General features: G+C 38.9%; 1 protein-coding gene across 1 annotated transcript in view; it reads right to left on the reverse strand.

The window, feature by feature from the left end:
• The window catches only part of COL4A3 (collagen type IV alpha 3 chain), a 175,015-nt gene that overhangs the window by 87,625 nt on the left and 65,674 nt on the right, over nt 1–21,716 (reverse strand). Inside the window, 12 exon segments of the mRNA XM_020970941.2 lie at nt 516–593; nt 829–870; nt 2,637–2,672; nt 2,982–3,044; nt 5,265–5,342; nt 6,859–6,885; nt 9,857–9,910; nt 10,609–10,671; nt 12,627–12,671; nt 12,762–12,806; nt 16,785–16,874; nt 20,030–20,086. Coding sequence (XP_020826600.1) covers nt 516–593; nt 829–870; nt 2,637–2,672; nt 2,982–3,044; nt 5,265–5,342; nt 6,859–6,885; nt 9,857–9,910; nt 10,609–10,671; nt 12,627–12,671; nt 12,762–12,806; nt 16,785–16,874; nt 20,030–20,086 — 678 coding nt within the window.

The following is a 21,716-nucleotide window of genomic DNA, read 5'->3' on the forward strand; positions in this document are numbered from 1 at the left end:
TGCAAAGACTATGTTGGATGCAGAATTTGTTTTAATTGTTGACAAAAACGAAATGACATAATTGGTCCAAAAATGGATAGTCAGATGAAGAGCTAAATTACATTTATGAAGGGCAAGTTGCTGAACTCTACTCTTGTGGCAAACTCTGGCTACTGTCCATCTGAAAACTACAAAAGAGATGCAAAACTTAGGGTACTGTCATCAGGAATCTGGGGACCATCAGAAGCCCTCCACCCTCACCTGCAACCTACCACCAGGACATTCCAATCATAGTTGCCATCCCCACCCTTGCCCCATAAATCTCTCCTACTTTTCCCCAGTCTTCCACTCCTGAACTGTGAGGAAGAGGTAATGGGGAGAGGAAAGGACAAGGCAAATGGTTTGGATTAAAGGAAATTTGGATTGCGGATGGGTGCTGAATTATGAATGAATTCAATTCATTAATTAATTGAATGTCAGAATAACAGGTCCCAAGCCTAGCAAAAGGTAAAACTCAAATTCTGTTTGAGTATTACCGTTAGGTTGTCTGGTCCAGTCAGTGTCACAATAACTGCTCCTGGTGGTCCAGGGGGTCCTGTTAACCCTCTCAAACCCTAAAAGGACAAACACAAAATGACAGGAAGAAAACAACCAGTCTCCATAGATGAGCTATCATTGAAGAATGTCACTTCCCTGTGTACTTCCTATGTTAAGATTAACCAAAAGGTAACTTGAGACATGTAAAGTACATTCACTGTAAATGCATTTTTCTAGCAACTGTGGATATTTATATAACAGTTCTTAAAAGTCATTTTCCCCATATATCTAAAAGGTAGCATTTTAAATTACCTGATCTCCCTTTTCTCCAATCCCTTTAACACCCATGTGACCCTATGGAGAAACACAAAAGTTATATTTTTTAAAAGTCTTCGTACATGAAAACATTTACATTTTATTTATTTAATCTTTTACACTGTATGGTCATATTTGAACCTTGAATTTTAGGCTGATAAAAGATTTTTTTCAGACAATATTTGTGAGGAAAATGATCTTATTCTAAAAACAGAGAAATGAAGTACAGAGAGATTTAAGGAATTTACTTAATGTCACAGCTGACCCGGGAGACAGTACTACATAGTGAAAAAAACATTAGAAGTGGAAGGAGTACCTGGTTCCTTACCCCACCACTAGTTGGCTTTGTGATTTGGGGCAGGTAGGACATCTATTCTTTGTGCTGTCAAAAAGAGAGACTGGATTTGGATTTCAAAAGTACTTGGCCGTTACAATGGCTTTGAAATCCTAGACAGGACCAGTAATGTCACATTAGGCCAGGGGTTGTGAAGGTACAGGGGTCTTAAAAACAAATGATTACCTTTCACAACAGAATTATAAAAAAAGAACCAAATGAATAAATGTGCGAATGGATATTCCCTATTTACCATCATGGTCCAAGTGTCACAGGATGTTAGAACTAGAAGGAAGTTTAAAGGTCATCTAGTCTACTACCCTTGTTTTACAGAGGAAGAAACTAATGTCCAGCAAAGGGAAATGATCTGCCCAGAGTCACACAGATAACACACAGCAAAGTCAGTGTTTAAACCCAGGTCCTCTGATTCCAAATGTAGTGTTTTTTCAGAATAATAACTACAGATTTTGGCACCTAATACAAACAGTCCCAAATGCTTTATTAAATCAATTTTCTAACTCATGATGTGAATAGGCACTGAACCTGTGAATTTGTTGGTACATTGATAATTCATTAAAGTAACTCCCAGCTGAGAAAATTCTCTTTACCAACACAGATTGGTACCTTCTCTATAAATTATAGTCTATTCCAAGCACTGAGAGGAAAAGTGTTTGACTTGAATGCATACTCCTCTATTCACTGCACCAATGATGTCAAATTCAGGAAACTCTCTAAGACTCTAAATTGCTGAGAAAGTGCAGATCTGCAGTGATAGAGGAAGTTGCTCTCTAGGACCTCTCTTCATCAATAAAGTCATAAAGCAAACAAAAAAATAATGACTCGCAAATAGGGATATCGATAACTTCCAATGTTAACTAATCGTACTTGCTAATTAGGTGCTTGGCTCAGTTGTTTCTCTGCTGTTGCTGAAGACATATGTGTGTTGAATTTTTGTGCTTTCTAAATTTTGGTGCCCGGAGGGAAAGTCCCAGCTGCCCTGCCCTAGTGATAGCTGTATTCTTTCAGAAGATGAAATTAAACATTAAAATAAAAAAGTGAAAAAAAAGAGAGTAATAGAGAAAATGTTAATGATGCAAATTAAGCTTAAAGGTATGTACAAAAAAAAGATGAAATTGCTTTCTTTGGCAGTAACATATTGCTCAAATCTGTTAGTTGATATGAAGTACAGTTGAGTAGTTTTTCCAGCAGATGTTTGAATCAGGTTGATGATGCCCAACCTTTTCCAGATGAAAAGCTATATTTGATTTCCTCAGAAACCTGACTGGGGACCTGGGGTGGGGGAACCCTCCCAGTCATACTTTCTTCCTTACTGGAAATCCCTTTGATGCTCAGGGAAAGGGCAGCTGACTTGAGGATCAATGAGGAAAGACCCTAAGATTTACTAGGCAATCAAAGCCCCCTAGCTAGAGATCTCTGATGTAAGCTATACCACCTGTGAACTTCGATCTACCTTTGGTCCTGGAGGTCCCATCTCTCCTGGAAAACCCTGGAAGACACCATAAATTAAAATTACAATATGAAAAGAAGTTCTGCTAATTTCACTAAGAAATGTTTTTTGAATGGAAGAAAAACTTATTCAGACAAAGAAAAACTACCTGTATCTGCAAGTTCCCAAAATAATACCCATGACCATCTTTAATATGGTATTTTATTAAAAAAATATATATAAATACATATATACATACATATACACACTGTAAATATATGTGTATATATGTATGTGTGTGTATATGCATAGATATACACATACACACACACACATATATGTATATATGTGTATAGGCTTCATACTCACTAAGAATCCTGGGGGCCCTTGTGGTCCAGCTGGCCCAGGAAATCCCGGGGGGCCAGGCAAACCCTTTTAAAAAACGTGGATAAGAGTTACTTTCCAGGTAGTTATTATACAAGAGTAACACTAATTTAACAAGTCTAACTTACTGCAATGTTTTAAAGGAATCAGAAGAATAAATCATGTCTAATAAACTGTCACACCCAAAGAATAGAGGGTCTTTAACTATGTGGATTAGATCATCAGGAGCCCAGAATGGAGGGGAATGTCTACAGATACGTAGGCAGAGATTCCTTCGTGTTTTAGAACAGAGTCTATATAGTCTCACTTTCTCCCTGCTTATGGTCTCGTCTTAAAGTTTAGGATATCATATTCCTTTCCCCCATCCTCTCTGGCCTCCTCCCTTCTTGTCATTCATCTCTTGAATCTGTCAAGGCGGGACAAGAAGCACTTCCTCAAGTATCATTTGTCAGATTTCACTAGTTGAATGGAATCAATTCAAATTCCTAATCATCAGTTCAAGGCTCTCTACCAGTTGGCACTGGACTTCAACTGGAGTTTGGATATATTTCATCTTCTATGCAATTGCTCCATCTCACATCGGCAAACCGCTTGCTTCCCCAGGCTCCAAAGCCTCTGCTTATGTCGTTACCTGAAATGGGCCCCCTCTTTTTTTTCCTTCTTCAAAACATTGCTGAAGACTCACCTCTTCCATAAAGTCTACCTAGTTCCCATCAATGCCATTATTTTAGCCACTCCCTATCAGCCTCTGTATAGTTATAGAATCATAGATCAAGATAAAGTATTTGCTGCTAATCATAGCAGTAAGACTAGTTGCAATCCTTTTGTTTTTGGAGGAACTGACTAAAGTGAGCCTTTGGTGTTCAGGGAAGGGCACAACTATAGCTGTGTGGGTAACCTAGGGAGTCTTCCCTTATGTAAGGAATCTATGAGTTCACCACCATGCTGATATACTAAGAACACAAAATGGTGGCAGGTCTGTCTTCCCCCTAACTAGGTGTTTTGAGGACTGTGACTGTGGTTGGTAACCAGTACTGGTTGGGGTGGGGTGGGGTGGGGTTAAGCAATTCATTGGTTTGTGATGATACAGGAATTAATATACAGTCTAGGCTGATTATCTGCAGAGGCCACTGATCTAAGTTTCTACCCCAACCCTTTAGGGGCCTGTTTGTATGACCCAAGTGTCCCATGAGGTATGGATATGATTACATTGGTTTAGGGAACTCACTGGATGAGGACCTCTACCAATGCAGATCAGCACCTTCTCTGCAACTTATAGCCTTAAGTGGAGGTTCTTAACTGGAGGTCCATGAACTTGTTTTTAAAATTATTTTGAGAACTATATTTCAACATATTTGGTTTCCTTTGTAATACTACATACTCATGTATATGTGAAAACATTATTCTGAGAATGGGTCCATAGGCTTCACCCCAACCCGCTGAAGGGATTCATAATACAAAGAAAGTTGCAAAATTGATATTCTTAAAATGAGAGTCTGACCATAGCATTCCTCTCCTCAAGAGGCTCAATTTGACTATTTGGCAAACTCTGGCATTTAAAGTCCTTTACGATCTGGCTCCTTTGTGATCTGATCTGATATCAGTCCTCCTGATACCCTCTGTACTTCAGTCAGACTGACTTACTTGCTCTTCTCTGTAGGTGACATTCTATCTCCTCTGCTCTCCTTATTCACTTTCACCCTGGAGAATCCCTGGCTTCATTGAAATCACAGTTTAGGACCCTCAGGAGGCCTTTTCAGATCTCCCCATTTTTAATGCTCTTCCTACCCCCAAATCACCTGTATTTACTCTATGTATGTGTGTATATACATACATACATATATACATATATATATGTAAAACTGTTAAGTATAACTATAAAACTATAACTCTCTCTATATATGTGCAAATATACTTATTTGTGTACATGTGGCTTTCCCCTGTAGAATGTAAACTTCTTGAGGGCAAGAACTGCTTTATTTTTGTTTTTGTGTCCCCAGTGCCTAGCAAACGTATGGCATGTAGTAAGCTTTCAATAAATGTGTGTTGAATTGCATTATTGAATCAAATAGTGTCTCATTACAAAATTTTTAAAAGGCTGTTAGGAAGAGAAATGTCTTTGAATTACATGTATGAGGTAGATTGATGAATCTGAATGAATGAATGAATGAATGAATCAAATTTTTAATGAAATGACAAGTATTTATTATATTAGCATTGCAGAAGACAACAAAAATGAGAGTCTGTTCTCTGCCTGAAGTTTTGTACCTGACGTCCTGGGATTCCTGGTAACCCAGGATCACCTCTTCCACCATTTCCTGTACCTTTTTCACGGGCCGGGGCTCCCTTGAAAATGAGGGAAAGCCATTAAATCCAATGAAATATAATATTTTTACAATTCTTATTAATTTGTATTCAGTTGTACTGTTCCAAGACTGAAAATATGTTACAGTGGAGATACTGATGAATAATAGCAGTAATCATGACAGCTCACATAGATCCTGCTTACTCACTGTATAACCTAAGACCCTTAACCTCTCTGACTCATTTTCCTTGGCTTAAAAATGGGGATAATAATAGCACCTTATCTCACAGGGTTATTGTGAGTATCAAATGTGAGCTATCTATAGACACAGATATAGATATACACACATATATGGATATATGGATAAATATCACTTTGAAAACCCTATTTTAATTCTAGCTATCATCATCACCATCATCATCATCATCGCCATCCCGAAAGTCTCAATGTAGTTTTAAGCTTTACTGGCTTAAAATTGCACTAAGACTTTTGGGACACCCCATATCATGCCTTACAGTTTACAAAGTATTCTGCTCACAACCGCAAAATGAAGTAGGTAGTGCGAGTGTTATTATCTACATTAAAATATAACCAAGGTTGTTTTAAGTTGCTGGTTTTCTTTAGAGATGGCAATGCCTTGAACTTATCTGGTATTTTATTTTTGAATTTGCTTTCTCTTCTCTCAGGTTCTGTGGTTTACTGGTGGGAAAAATGAACAGAGAGCTTAAACAGGTTTGTAAGATCATGCATTCAATGACAGAGCTCATTCTAGATTTTAAGAGGTCACAGGATTGAAAGAGGCTAATGAAAAGCCCTGAGTCAGGGAATTAAGGTCAGGGTTAGGCTGTCTACCTGGGAAAAGCTGGATTTGACCTATGAGGAAGCAGAAACAAATCAAAAAGGAAGGCTGGTCTGGTTGCTCATCCTCCTCGTTGTAAGGATTTCTGTGCAACTGTTATCTAAAGCACTGGAAGAGGGTCAGAGGAACTGGTTCTCACCCAGAAAATTCATAGCTGAGGACATCCAAAACAGAATGAGGAAGCCAAATTGCAAGGAACACTAGGGACTTGATTGCCCAGGTCAACCTGATTTCCTAGCACATCGAATCTTTTTATTGTATTGTAGTGTATTGTATTTCCTTGCCCTGTCTTTGGCTGGTGCCAGTATGCCTGAATGTCATAGACAGGGTCCAGCATGGCTCCTTCTGACTGAGCCACACCTGCCACATATACTTTGGGCTCCTGACCATCAGTTTAGTGTTCTTTCTAATAGATTATACTTCCTCAATGGATTATGATGATAGAAAATTACATCTGTTATGGCATATCTATAGAAAGGGCTAGAGAAAGAAATGATGGAATAATCTCTTTTATTCCATAAGCACAAAAAAATGCCCAAATTATGTTGGGTTATGTATTAATGGCATTTATATTTATGAAATCTTATTTATATTTAACTATATTTCTCCATTTGATATAAATATTTTCTTTATAATATTTTAAATTTGAATACTTTTTGATCATTGTGTAATTAATAATAACACTACAAATGACTTACTTTTTCTCCTTTTAATCCATTGGTGCCCTAGAAAAAATAATGATAAATTAATAAAATAGAATGCAAATAGGGAACTTTTCCCCATTCTTGTGAAAAACGTAGGGAATGCCACATTGATGAAATCCAATGATTTATTTCAAAGTTTGCAAATTTGATAATTCTGTTGCTAAAGGAATTAAACCAGTGTTTAGTGACAGCTAATGAAGATTCAAGGGACATCAAATAAATCTTTTATGGCAATAGGTTGGTGTGAGAGGAAACTCTACGTATCCAACATGAAGTGTTACCTAAGAAAACGGTGGACTCCTAATGTTCAAGGCACATTTCCTCTGAACCCTGCCCCAGGAGAACAGAACACTCTGTTCCTCCAAAGAAAATTGTTATTTTAACAGGCCTCAGAAGCACCACGCCCCATAAGGTGTGAGAAGAAGGCTAAAAAAGTTGAGTTCACATTAGTGTAATGATATCATTGTGGGTTTTTTTTTTAAAGTAATACTTTGAATTAGCATGATGCACTTTGTTTTGTTGAGGCATAAATTTAATTTAGTTTAAGTACTAGGATGAAACTAACCAAAGCATTTTTAGTGATTTTTCCACAGTTTCAGGTTTACCATGGTTAATAGTGCTATTTACATAGTTTGAGGCTATAGATTAACATGGGACAGGTAGGTGGCACAGTAGATAGAGTGTGAGGCCTGGGATCAGAAACACTCATCTTTCTGAATTCAAATCTAGCTTCAGACACTTACTGGCTGTGTGACCCTGGGCAAGTCACTTAATCATGTTTGCTTCAGTTTCCTCATCTGTGAAATGAGTTGAAAGAAATGGCAAACCACTCCAGTATCTTTGCCAAAAGCAAAAAAACCAAAAAACAAATGGGGCTATGAAGAGTCAGACATGACTGAAAAATGACTCAATGAGTACATTAACATCTGAGAATTGAGGGTTGAGGGGATAATATGCAGAAATAAATAATGAAGTAGACAGTTGTCACAGTAGTAAGAAAAGTGATATCTAGTTGTACGTGAGACTGTTGTAGTCCCCATTCTAACCAACCAACATCAGGAAGTAAGGCTGGGATTTGCAGAGTGAGAGAACAAGGGGGTGAGGGGAGCACACTGGAAAAGATCCAGTGAAGGGACACTTAGGAGCTTAGCTGGAAAGGACTTCAGTGGTCCAAATTCGTCATTTCAGAAATGAGGAAAGAGTCAAAGGGAAAGTGACTTGCCGGAGTTCATGTTAGTATTAAGAAACAGAGCTGGGATCTGAACTGAGGACCTCCAATTCTAAAAGATAGGAAAGAAAGACAGAAATATAGAGGTAAAGGAGGATTATAGAGCTGGAAAAAACCTCAAAGGTCGTCTAATATGAAGAAATTGAGAATCAGAGAGGTTGTGACTTGTCAGAGGTCATACAATTTGTAAGTTGTGAAAATGGAGCTCTATTGAGATTTGAGATATAAACTTTGTGTGTGTGTGTGTGTGTGTGTGTGTGTGTGTGTGTGTGTGTGTGTGTTCATACAGAGCCAAGGTACTAGGCAAGGTAAATCTAAGCTCCTAAGTGTCCCTTCACAAGGTGCTAAGGATTTGGTACTTGGCTCTGTGGCTTTGGAAGAGATAAAGAAGGGTTAGACATGGTTCCTCACCTCAAATAACCTGCTATCTATTTGGAAAGACAAGACTGATACAGATGGAACAATGAGAAAGCAGTTCAAGACAGTCTATGTCCAACACTAAATGGTGATGTACAGGCTATAGAAATGTAGTGGGAGTCAAGTAGTCAGAGATGCATCTATCATACTTTGGTTCCCTGTGGACTGCCTTTGGCTAGCCACAAGGGATCTCAGACCCCATAAGATCAGACATTTTCATTCTCCTATTGACTGTAGAAGGGCCCTGCCCACCTAGACACATCTTCCTACATCATTTTCTCTTGTCCACAAAAGTGATACCTCATCTCAACTCCCTCCTTTCAGATACACTGAAAGAGGGAAACATGGCTTGATTTCTGCACTCTTTTCCTCACCTTTCCCAACTATTCCTTCTCTACTGACATTCTGTAGCAGAGCTTTCTCAATAAAGCAGAGTTGCTAAATTCTTATTTTGCTTCTGTTATATATGTCAAGGACAAAGAATCTTTAACCTGGAATAATAATAATTAAAGGAAAAAAGGCTAGTAGGGAATTAGATAGCCATTCATTTGAAAATCTCTGTAGTTTTCAGCAGATTTATAGCAACCTTAATACGAGTCAGAGGAAGATAGCCAGGATAGTGAAGAGCCATGTGAGGATGGGTGGAAACAGCTGGGAGTGTTAGATTAGAGAAGAGAAGTCTTAGGGAGACATAATGATTATATTCAAGTAATTTAAAGTCAAGGGCAAATTTAGTCTTAATATTAGAAATAACTTCCTAAAGAGGAATGGACTACCTTGGAAGGTGGTAGCCTTCCCCTTGATGGTGTTCAAGAAGAGATTAGATGACAGTATGTCTGATGTGGTAGAGAGCAGACTCTTTTTTAGGGATTGGTTGGATTAGGTGGTCATTGAGGACCTTTCCAACTTTGAAATTATGGGATTCTACTATCTGCTAAGCCTGGGATAGTGGGACACTGACAGTGACTTTCATTATCAGCTGTAACTTAATCTTCCCCTGTCCTCAAACCCACCCAACCCCCTATACTGTTCCATTCATCACTATTAGAGTGTTGTACACCCTCAAATCAAGTTGCCAGTATATAGTTATCCTAAGACAGCACACTACTATCTTTGCAATTAAATTTTAGCAGTTGTTAGTCACATTGGCCCAATGGTGCACCTGCCAGGTGCACAGCCAAAGTTCTCTTTTCCTTTTCTCAGTCTCATTAGTTGTGATGCTTTCCTGGTGGAGAACAGAAATGCCTTCCTGAGCTTTCCCTTTCAGCACGTGAAGGAGAAATAGATGGATTCTGGATTCTTTCCCGTACTTTATTTCCATGGTAGGGCTTGCAAAATAGAACCTACCGGTAACCCTGGCTGACCTGGTGTCCCTGGAGGTCCTGGAAATCCTTGCTCACCCTGAAAAGCATACAAAGTTGGTCATTCTTAGCTATTGTCCAACCTCACTAGAAAAGCTTATTCAGGCATTTCCTTTGTCCCTTCCCCTCCCCTTTCAGTAAGGCAATGGCAACTCTAGACAAAAGCACTCAGGAGTACTTATAGCTATTTGTGGGTCAGGAAACTGAGAGCCAGGAATCCATTATATCAATTGAAAATGGGATTAGAATCTACTTGTTCTCAAATTGTTCATGGGCTCCAAAAGCCTAATTGTGCCAAGAAATTTCAAATTGCTGATTACTTGAAACTTGAATAATTAGGTCATCTCCCTCCATCTGAGGCCATGCTCTGGGGAAAAGGGATGAAGAGCTGTAAGATAGGCTTGACTTGGGAAGCAGAGTCATTCTTTATCCTGAGTGCAGCTGTGTTCCCACAGCTGTGTGATTAATGACGCTTTTGACAACCGCAGGTGAAACTGACCCCTTGGGCACCTGGTTCTTTATCTTACTGAGGGTGAATTTGACTAGCTACCCCACATGATGGCATGAGAGAATTGGAGACTAGAGACAAACTGAACAGAGTAAGTCATCTGATTCCAAATCTTGTGCATGCTTAGTTCAGGCATTCATACACGTATATTTGGCTAAAATGTTTCAAGGAAAACCCAGCTCTTCATTGCTGTTCTATCCTTTTTCTTCTTTTTCTTTTTTTTTCCCTACCTTTGTGCCATTGCATCCTGGTAAGCCAGGAGGTCCATAGGGACCAGTATTCCCAGGACTACCCTGAAAAAAAAGAGAGAGAACAAAACTGAAAGATATAATTTGCTAGGGACGACACCCCACAAAAGCTGCTGTGAGACCAGGGTTAGTGACCAACTTTAATACTTAGCTGATTCATAATTTTGTCCATATACCACTGCCTGTCCTGGATGCCTCCCCTCCCTTCTTACAGATCACAGCCTTTCTGTAAATAGTCCCTTTGAAGACTTTCCAAACTTGGGCCAGGGCAATTTGAAGACATTTATTCCATCCCCAGGACAATATTCAGAACTTTTTCAGCTGGAGAAGACTTGTCAGACCCTGCTCTTTGCTAGCCCAGCCATCAAGAACCCAAAGTCACTTCTATGCCATTATGAGCATTGTGGGCAATGAATTTTGAGTCATTGGAGCCAGGTTCAAATCCAAGCTCTTTCACTTACTACTTGTATAACCCTGGGCAAGGCATTTCATCTCTCCCAGCCTCAGTTTCCTTATCTGTAAAAGCAAGAGATTGGACTAGACAATCCGTAATTTCTCTTTTAGCTCCAAATGTATGAGCTGATGATCTGATTGGACTTTAGTGGAAACTGCATGTGCTAATGTGGTCCTGAAGAATGCTAGAAGAAAACTGGGTTAATTAAAAGCAAAGGATATACCTCTTTGTTAAAGTTATTTTGTAGATGATATTGGTCTAATATAGAATGAGGTTTGTGCTATTTTAATTGAGTATCCAAATAATCATTACAAATTCAGTGGAACAAGTGAGGGGACCCCCAGGGCAGAACCTATGTCGTAGAGTAGATTTATCAGGCTTTACCTTTATGTGGTTTGTTACATCTCAGGAGTAATGATGTAATAATGACATGTGTGTGTGTGTGTGTGTGTGTGTATGTGTGTGTAATGCCTTAAGCTTTACAAAGCACTTTACATATTATCTTATCTCCTCAAAGCAACTCTATGAGTTAGTAGGTGTCATTACCCTTGTTTTACTGATAAAGAAACTGAGATTGAGAAAGGTTTAGTGACCTGTTCAGGATCACACAGGATTTTACCTCAGGTCTTCCTGATTCCAAGTCCAGCACTTTATTCACTATATCACGGACCTGCCTTTCTATACAAATCATTGCATAAATAACTGGATTCTAGAGTATGTTTTATTTTTATTATGGTATATATGGCATATCTGTAGAGATCAGTGGTATCAAAGTCAAATAGAAACCCCTGCAGGGTATATATTGACCACAATCCACAAATTAATTTTTAAATCAATTTTATTTATTTTATCAAACACTTCCTGATTACATTTTAATCTGATTGCCCATTTTGCAACACACTTGTGGGAGGTTCAATGAGTTTGACTCTTCTGACATGTCACATAGAATTATTTCAATTACTCTTCAGAGAAATTTAAGAGAGGCATTGTGGTCTAGTGGAAAGAGCATCAGATTTTGAGTCGGAAGACTTAGGTTCAAATCCCGGCTCTGCCCCTTACTACCTATATTATCTTGGACAAGTCACTCCCTCCTCTGTTTCCTCACCTGTAAAATGAGGGGGTTGAATTAATACTGATAACAATAGCCAAAACAGACTGTTTTAAGTAGACCGAGGAGATGCTTTCATTTGCTAGCCACAGTAACTAGTCTGCTTTAAGACTAACAAAATATCTTAGATACGTATTCTAAGGTGAGCCTCCCAACAATGCTGTGAGATGGTTATAGCAGGTATTGGTATTCTCAGGTTCTCAATGAGGAAGCCCAGGCTCAGAGAATGTGAACACCTTAACCATAATCACACAGCTAGGAGGACCCCTCCTTGCAGGAGGGATCAGATATGGGTCTTCTTGACCCCCACGTCCAGTGTTCTGTCCACAACTCCATGCTGCTTCCTTAGATGACTTTAAGGTCTCTTCCAGTTTTAAAACTATGATCCCATGACTTGTGACTCTACAAACAAGAAACGTATATTTCCTCACTACTTACAGGAAGTCCTGGAGGACCTGGAAAACCTGGCAATCCTGTCATTCCCTGTTGATATATAAAAAAGAGAGAAATATTGTTTAAATGTTCAAAATACAGCATATAAGAAAATTAATATTAATGGATTATAATACTGACCCTTGTGCCTTTGGAACCAATAAAGCCTGGAAACCCTGGAGAACCCTAGAGCCATATTAAAGAGTGAGGGAAAGAAAAAAATGCATATTAAAATAATATGTAAATTATATAACATTAATACCTGCATACATTATAGACCATCCTTCCTCACATTCCTCCAAACTGCTAACACTGTTTTACCTCCCATTTGATCTCGTCATTGACCCTGCCTTACTTGTAATCAATTTTCTCACAAAACACTGTAGAGCTAGAATACTAACTTAGAAGGGAAAGATAAAGCTCCATCTAGAAGAGACCAGCTAATCAGCTGCTAAAGCATAATAAGACTCAATGTAAAGATGGCTGCGACAGATGGAAATAGCAGCCAACATTACGTGTCTGGCTTCTCAGGCTTATTAATAAAATATGCCACAAAAGTAGAGAACTGCATAAATCTGAGGTGAATCTGCATTGTTTATATTGTGAAGAATTAAGAAACATTGTTGAATACAGCTTTAGAGGGAACCTGCTTTGGGCAGGGGAGTGGGGGGGGTGATTGTCCTCTCTACCACACAGAAACAGAAAGTTTCAGTGACTTTTAGTATTTTCCACCATGCAAGAAGGAAAAAGTTGTTAACATAGTCTTTCTAGATTAAATTAGACTGCCAAGGACAAATTCTGCCTTTTCTTACTTATATGGAACTCAGGGGCTTAATACTGCTCCCAGATCCTCAAAAAGATTCACACACTGTTCTTTTCTCCACCCCATTCCTCCCCCCCAAAAAAATCCTATTTGGGTTATTCTGCAGGGAAGATATGTCCTTTATGCTTTATTTTTCTGTTACACATTTTCTTATACTTTCAAGTACTTCTAAAGTGGGACAAAAAACTTGTGACTTTGGGAACTTTTCTCATCAATTTTAATTCATCTGGTGTTATCTGTATTTGAGCCAATGCCTCACAGGTCCCCATTCTTGGTGATCTGCTTTAAAGTGTAAACTTCATGAACACTGCATAGAACATATTTTTCCTGGATTAATCTTGTGATATGTTAGGCATATCTTGGACAGCTCATACCCCCAAAGTAGCACCGTGTGCTCAGAAGTATTGTTTTAGTTAATGTTGACATATCTGATGGAAACGCTGAAAAAGGAAACAGCAGGGCAATGAGACACAGGTCACATGGGAAAGGAAGCAGTTGCCATAAAATAACTGACCTGCTCAACCCCCTGTGGAATGGCAGCCCCGCAAGATGGTGGAAGGCATACTTAGACCAGGCTTGGCCTGGCCTGCCCCTAGAAGGAGATATTTGAAATGAAAAGAGAAAGAGATGAGAAGATAGAGGTGGCAAGAGAGACAAAATGCCGAGAAAGAGAAATAAGGTTGGAACTGAAGAAAAACAAATCTACACTATAAGTGAAGACAGTGTCTCCATGCCCTTTGTTGGGCTCTCTGTTCCCTATTTTCTTTCTGGTAGAAATGGGAATGAGAATCTGGGTAAGGAATTCAGAGGATTCCTAAATAATTACTAGCATGGAGACAGAAGAAGATAAATGAGAACAATCATTTTTTAAGGTGACAAGACGTGCTAGCCTTTAAAAAACTCAGCAGATGAACCATTTTTTTCTCTGTTCACCTAGGTTATAACTAGTGCTGTAGGAGACTCAGGGTTCTCAGGATTAAAGAGATTAATCACTGCAGACTCCAGTCTGGCTAAGGCCTATAGTAATAAAGACAGTCTGTCTTTAACTATCCTTTAATTGACATGTATTTCTAATGGAAATCCATTGATTGTTTATAAAGTGGCCTCATGTTCAGTCAAGACAGATGTTAGGATTATAGAATAATATTATTGCAGCGTTCTAAGTTTTAGATCTGTGGCAGAATCCAAATGTGGAAGGTATATATGAATTTAAAAATAGAGCTGGGATGTGGTCCTGCTATATTTTACGATGATGACAAAGAGCTAATTTATTGATTTAGTACTGAAATCTTCAAAGGCCTCAAAACCCACTGTTGTAGGAGGTACCAGATGGTAACTATGGCAGTAAGACTGGAAGATCTCTGCTACAGACTAATATTTTTCCCTGAAAAGGCAATGAAACCATCCTTGAGACTTAATTGGTCCAGGAGATCCAGCTTGAATCATAGACATAATCAATGACATAGAATTATTGACCTCGTGGTCACTTGAGGCATAAAAGCCCAGCTCACAATAGACTGTGCTCCTCAGCCTCCACAGCCTTCCCACTGCTGTATGACTTCTCACTGGTTGTATCACTATGGCAAATGCAGGAGGAGCTTTGAAGGGAGCCGTGCCCAGCTGAACCAAATGCATCCTTTGCTTAATATCCCTTTCATGCTAATGTTGAGTAAACTTCCTTTTCTTAAATCTTAGAGAGTCACTAGTATATTGTTGATGGGGCTGTCAGTTGATCCAGTCATTCTGGAAGGCAATTTGCAACTATGCCCACATTCACCAAGTTGTGCAGCTATACCACTACTAGGTCTGAATCCCCAAAGAAAGAGGAAAAGGCCCACATGTACAAAAATATTTATAGCAGCTCTTTTAGTTTGTAGCCAAGAACTGGAAATTAATGGGGTGCCCATCAATTGGAGAATGGCTGTTGGGATCAATGAATTAATGGAATATTATCAGTATGGTTTAAAAAATAGGAAAAGACTAGTATAAACTTAAGCATAATGAAGTGAACAGGACCAGGAGAACAATTATTATTATTATTTTTTGGACTAAGAACATTATAAAAACAAACAACTTTAGAAGACTCAAGAACTCTGATCGACACAATGACCAACCACAACTCCGGAAGAATGAGACGGAGATTTTTGGACATGGGGGATGATGTGGGTTTGTTTTGTTCGACTATTCTTGTTTGTTACAAAGATTGTTGTTTTCCATTTTCCTTTTTATTTGGGACTGAGTGGGAGGTCGAGGCTAGCAATAGTGCTATCCCCACCAAAAAATGAAGATGAATAAAAGAGGGGCATAAAAGCATCTTTAAAATTCACGGAAGGGAATACAAAGAAGTTCAGAAGGAAATACATACAATCAGGACATCGTTGATGGTAATGTCTTGTATGTGTTATGTACTTTAAAATATAAGCTGAATGTAATAGAAATTTGTGGTTTCTCATGGAATTCTTTTTTCTTTTCTGCTTTGTATGTGGATATCCCCCACCCCACCCCTTTTCAATGTTCACTAAATTCAGAACAAAAAAATTGTTTAAAAATATGATATGGTCTATGAATGTTTTATTTCATTTCATTCCAATCCCAAGCCAGAAGCATGAGACTAGCATGAGTTATGCCTAGCCCAGAATACTATTTTATGGGCTTTCTTTTTATCCCGCCAGAATTGTGGCGACCAGTTGGCTGCTTCCTTCATTAGACTCCCACCTATTTTTGAATCAAGGCCTTAGATGTTGTGTCTCAGACAAGAATCCGTGAATCATGATTCATCAATAACCTACTGCTGGTAGTTTTGCTCAAAGAAAGTTTTTCCCTAACCTCCTAAGTATGAACTATCAATCCCATATAGTAAGTGTAGACTCATAATCAAACAAGAAGAAAAGAAAACGAGGTGAAGCTTAGGGAAACGTAATAAATGATGACTGGCCCTGGGCCCAGTAGATAATCCTAGATTCCAAATCAGTTCAGGTCCTGGTCCTTGATCCAAGGAACAATTAGGTAAACCAAAAGGATAAAGTCTTTCACACCAACCTATCAAGGATCATACAAACCGACAGTCAAATTGCTGTCAAATCAACAATTTAGGTGGTGTCAAATGTCAATGGTAGTCATGCTGGGGTAGGCCAAAGGGAGGACAAGTAACCAGAGGGGAAGCAGCTCAGAGGCAAGGCTGGGTTTGGCAGAACTCATGCTGCTATGACAAGAGAGCGCTTACATGAAGCTATGTTGCTCCATCCACTTCCTACTACCTGTAGAGTTGGTGGGTTCCGATAACTGCTGAGCCTGTAGACTGTCAGAGAGCATATGATATGCAAACTTGGAAGATTATTTACCTTGGGTCCCTGGGGTCCAGGTATACCTTCTGGACCAGGCAGTCCTTTCTGGCCGGGAGTACCAGGGCAACCGGGAAAGCCTTTCTCACCCTGTTCAAAACAATAATATTAACATGTTACTTTGGAATTAAATAACCAAAAAGCCATCATCTTCTTGGATGATTTAATGGTGAATTTTTAAGTGCTGTGTGTGTGTGTGTGTGTGTGTGTGTGTGTGTGTGTGTGTGTGTACAGAGAGAGAGAGAGAGTGAGAGTGGATATAGCCATCAATGGCCAATAATACATAATGAAATTGTAGTTATGATAAGATTTCAGTCTTTCAAGAGGATTTGTAGAGACGACTTGGTATGATAGAGAGAGTAGACTGGGGCACAGCTGAAAGAATGTTGGATTTCGAATGAGGGGACTTGGACTCAACTCATGGCTCAGTTACTTATTACCTGTATGACCCACATCAAATCACTTAACCACTTTGAGCTTCAATTCCTTATCTGCAAAATAAGCTGGATGGGGGGATCAGGGTGGGGGTGGGGGAGGAGAATTGAGCTCCATGGTCTCAAAAGTCCCTTCCAGATGTGAATCTTTGGTCTGTGAGTACTGACCTTGGAGTCAGGAGACCTGTGTCAGATCCTAGTTCTGACTCTTATCAGCTAGTTGACTTCTGATGAGTTGTTTTACCTTGAAGCCTGAGGGCTTTTTTACTGGGAAAATGGGGATACTAATCACAAGCTAACTATCTGAAAAGGCTGTTGTAAAAAAGGTGCCCTTGTGAAATTTCAAGCATGCAGTGCCCAAGCTTCTGCTCTCCTGCCAGTGCCCCCACCCCTGCCCCAACACTTTCACCTTGCAAAGCCTCTTATTTCTGAAAGTTCAGAGCTGAGAGATGCAGATGCTAAGTGGTGAGGAAATTTAAAGGGGATAAGGGAATCAAGTAAAGTAAAAAAAAAAAAACCAAACAAACAAAACTCCAACACAAAATAAGAAAATGTCTTAAGTAGAACCTGAGGTAAGAATGCCAAAGAATGTGGCAGAAGCATGCATAATTGTAACATTCCTGTTGTGGGCTTTACTGTCTCTTCTTCTGTTAGAGAACTGTCATATTTAATCTGTTATTTGGTTAGGAGATAAATCAGTAGCAGGAAAAAAAGATGGGTTGGCGGATCTAATAGTCTGAGTTAAGTAATAGTTATCACTGATAGTAAGGTGTGTCAATGAGGATAATATGCATAAGTGAAACCACAGAGGATGGAGTAGATAAAGGAAGAATTGGGGTCAGGCCCTGCCTCTGATACAGAGGGATGAAAATAATTCAGCTATTTGGCAAAAAAAGTCTGAATTTTTAATTTTCAAAAGCACAGAATTCCTTGTCATCTATCCTAAAACTATCTTTCTAGCCTTAATTCCTACTATTCCTTTTTTTTGGTACAAGTTTTACTGGATTGCACACCCATTCTTACTCCCAGTTTCCCACCTCCATATGTTTGTGTTACAGAAAAGTCAGAATGCTAAAATGGTTATAAAGAAATGAAATTTTATTATTTTTAGGTACAGATGGATTAATATTAGTATAATGAAATAGGAATAATAGAGGGCTAAATGACCTACAGAAATGAGTATGTATATTAGTATATATATATACACACATGTATATATACATATAAATATATGTACATATATAGCCATTGAGATAAGTATAAATACATAGATATATACTTACATGTACACACATACACATATATGTGTATATGTATGTTTATTTACATGTGTATATGAATGACCTGAAGTTACTGTGTAATTTGTTTGCAGGTGATTAGTGCTTCTGAAATACTTGAAAAAAAATTGCTCTCTACAGTTAATTGAAAGATTCCTTCTTCAAGTCTTTACATCAAATTCTTGGTACCATCCATGACAACCCTCTGCTAAAACCTATCCTGGCTCTCTATGCCAGCATTGAGCTTACTTTGTCTTCTGAAAGGCTGAACCAATACGTTGCAAACTTTTGCAAGCCCTGACAAGTGTGAAGGGCTCTGCAACTCTAACTTTGTGTCTATCACTCAGTCGATCAGCAAACATTCATTAAGCGCTTATATGTCAGGCACTATCTTGCATAGGAGCGTCCACCAAACCCAGTTTGGGGAGCCTCAGTGCCAAAAGTTTGGCCACAAGGGGGTGAATTAATTTTGGCCACAGCAACTCATGAAGACCTGCCCATCCTAAGGCCTGGAAGGTTTTCACTCTGTCTCAGTGGAGGGCCCATCCACATTTGGGGAAATGATAGATCTTAGGAACTAGTGATGCATCTAAAAGGAAAAGATTGGACAGATTTATATAGAAGCATAGACTTGAGGAAGGACTTTTTGAGATCATCCAGTCCACATCCTCATTTTACAGGTGAGTCCCAGAAAAGTAACACAAGCAAATGAGTAGTAAGTCTAAGACTCCAACCCAATTCAATGAACCATAGATTTAGAGACAGAAAGTGTGCTTAAGATCATCTAGCCCAGCCTCTTCCTTTTACAGTTAGAGAAACAGAAGCTCAGAAGAGTCAAGGGTTTCCCTTTTTCAAGGTCACACAAAAAATGTCAGAGCTGGGCTTTGAACCCAGGTCCTCTTAACCCCTAATCCTCTTTCCACTGGACTATGCAGTATGTCTGAATCATCACAAATGGTATATTAATGGACTTTGAATTGGTAAGATCTTTGCTGCATTCCTTCATTTATTCTTGCAATCAGATCCCTTCCTTAGCCCCATGCTTTGTGCACGGCAGGCTTGAAATCCCAGAACTGATTCTTATTTGAATCTCAGAGACGATTGTAGTTCTGATGACCTCATCTTCCACTAGGTGGAGGTGGAGATCATGACATCCACTCTGGCTCTTCTAATGTTTATTCAGCCTCCATCTAATAAACCATGGTGGTTTCCACTTGAACTAAGTGGTTTTCAGTTGTCCTCTTGTGTTCTGTAAGATTGTAGCCAGTGCACAAATGTAGGGACATCCTCTGGAACTTCACTTTACTAATTATCTGCCCCTCTCTCACCACCCAAAGAGTTATAATTTAACTGCTGGTATTTAGGCCAGCCAGCCAAGGGCTTGAACAAGGCCTTCTTTCAGGTTAATGTTTCTGTTTGGGTACATTAAAATCGCAGTGTTTGGAAAACTGATGGACACCACTCCTTCTGGATGTTATGAATGGAGCATGTTGAGGACAGAGAAGCAAAATGTTAGTTACCATCTTGTTCTTACCTTATTGCCTTTGATGCCATCACAGGAGCATGGGCCCTTGGCCGTACAGACGCAGCCCTGTGGGGAAAGAAAGGAGTTTTGTTTAAAAACAAGGACAAATTTCTATGTTATTTGATGAATCGCAATGAGCAGGACAAAATTAATCCAGCCCAATCATTGTTTTCTTTTCTCTGACTCAAACTGCTTTGTTTGGCCTTTAAAGCTCTTCACAATCCACCTTTTTTACCTTATTAAACATTCTTCTCCAGCTTGTGGTTCAGTCAAACTACCCTTGCTTTTATCCCTCGGGCCTGGAGGGCACTCCCTCCTTATTAAACACTTAGAATCCCTAATTTCCTTCAAAGTTCAGCTCCTGATCACAGTTAGAATTATCCTCCCTCCCCCTAAAATTACCTTTTGTGCATATCTGGTGTAGGAAATAAGCTCCTAGGGGACAGAGACTGTTTGTTTTGTTTTGTTTTTTGTATACCCAGTGTTCTGACATTCAGTCCCGTCTGACTCTTTGTGACCCTGTGGACCATAATACCTCAATAATAGCCATGAAATTTTCCTGACAGAGATACTGGAGTGGTTTGTCATTTCCTTCCCTGGTGGATTAGGATAAACAGAAGTTAAGTGTCTTGCCAGTAGTCATACAGCTAGTAAGTATCTGAGGCCAGATTTGAACTCAAGGTCTTCCTGACTTCAGTCCTAATGCTCTCTCCACTCAGCCACTTAGCTGTTTTGTCTGACACATAGTAGGTGCTTAATAAATACATGTTGGTTGATTTTTCAAGTGTGATTTACCACAGAAAGCCTTTTTTGATTCTCCCAGATGCTAGTCTCCATTCCTTATTTTTTAAAAGTAATATTTTATTTTTTCCCCAATTATATGTTAAAGCAATTTTTTTTTACAATTTTTCTTCTCAAATTTTGAGTTCCAAATTCTTTCCCTCCTTCCATCTCTTCCCTCCTTCTTCCCTGAAATGGTAAGCAATCCTATATAGGTTAGACATGTGCAATCATGTAAAACATTTCAGTATTAATTATTTTGTACAAGAAGACTCATAAGAAAGGAAGGAAGAAAGAAAAATAGTATGCTTCAGTCTGTATTCAGACACTATCAGTTCTTGCTCTGGAGGTAAATAGCATGTTTCCTCATGAGTCCTTTGGGATTGTCCTGCATCATTGTATTGCTGAGAATAGCTAAGTCATTCACAATTCTTTATCGTATAATGTTGCTGTTACTATGTACAATGTTCTCCTGGTTCTGCTCACTTTACTTTGTATCAGTTCATGTAAGTCTTTCTAGGTTTTTCTGAAATCTGCCTGTTAATCATTTCTTATAGCGCAATAATATTTCATCACAATCGTATACCACAGCTTATTCAGCTATTCCCCAATTGATGGATACCTCCTAAGTTTCTAGTTCTTAGCTACTACAAAGAGCTGCTATAAATATTTTTGTATAAATAGCTCCTCTCCCCACCTTTTTAAATCTCTTTTGGATACAGACTTAGTAGTAGGGTTGCTGGATCAAAGAGTATGCACAGTTTTTATAGCTCTTTGGGTATAATTCCAAATTGCTCTGTAGAATGGTTGGACTAGTTCAACATTCCACCAACAATGCATTAGTATCTTAATTTTCCCACATGCCCTCCAACATTTATAATTTTCCTTTTTTGTTATATTAACCAATCTGATAGGT

This window comes from Phascolarctos cinereus, unplaced genomic scaffold (genome assembly GCF_003287225.1).
Source record: "Phascolarctos cinereus isolate Bilbo 61053 unplaced genomic scaffold, phaCin_HiC Scaffold_7;HRSCAF=346, whole genome shotgun sequence".
Taxonomy (NCBI): domain Eukaryota; kingdom Metazoa; phylum Chordata; class Mammalia; order Diprotodontia; family Phascolarctidae; genus Phascolarctos; species Phascolarctos cinereus.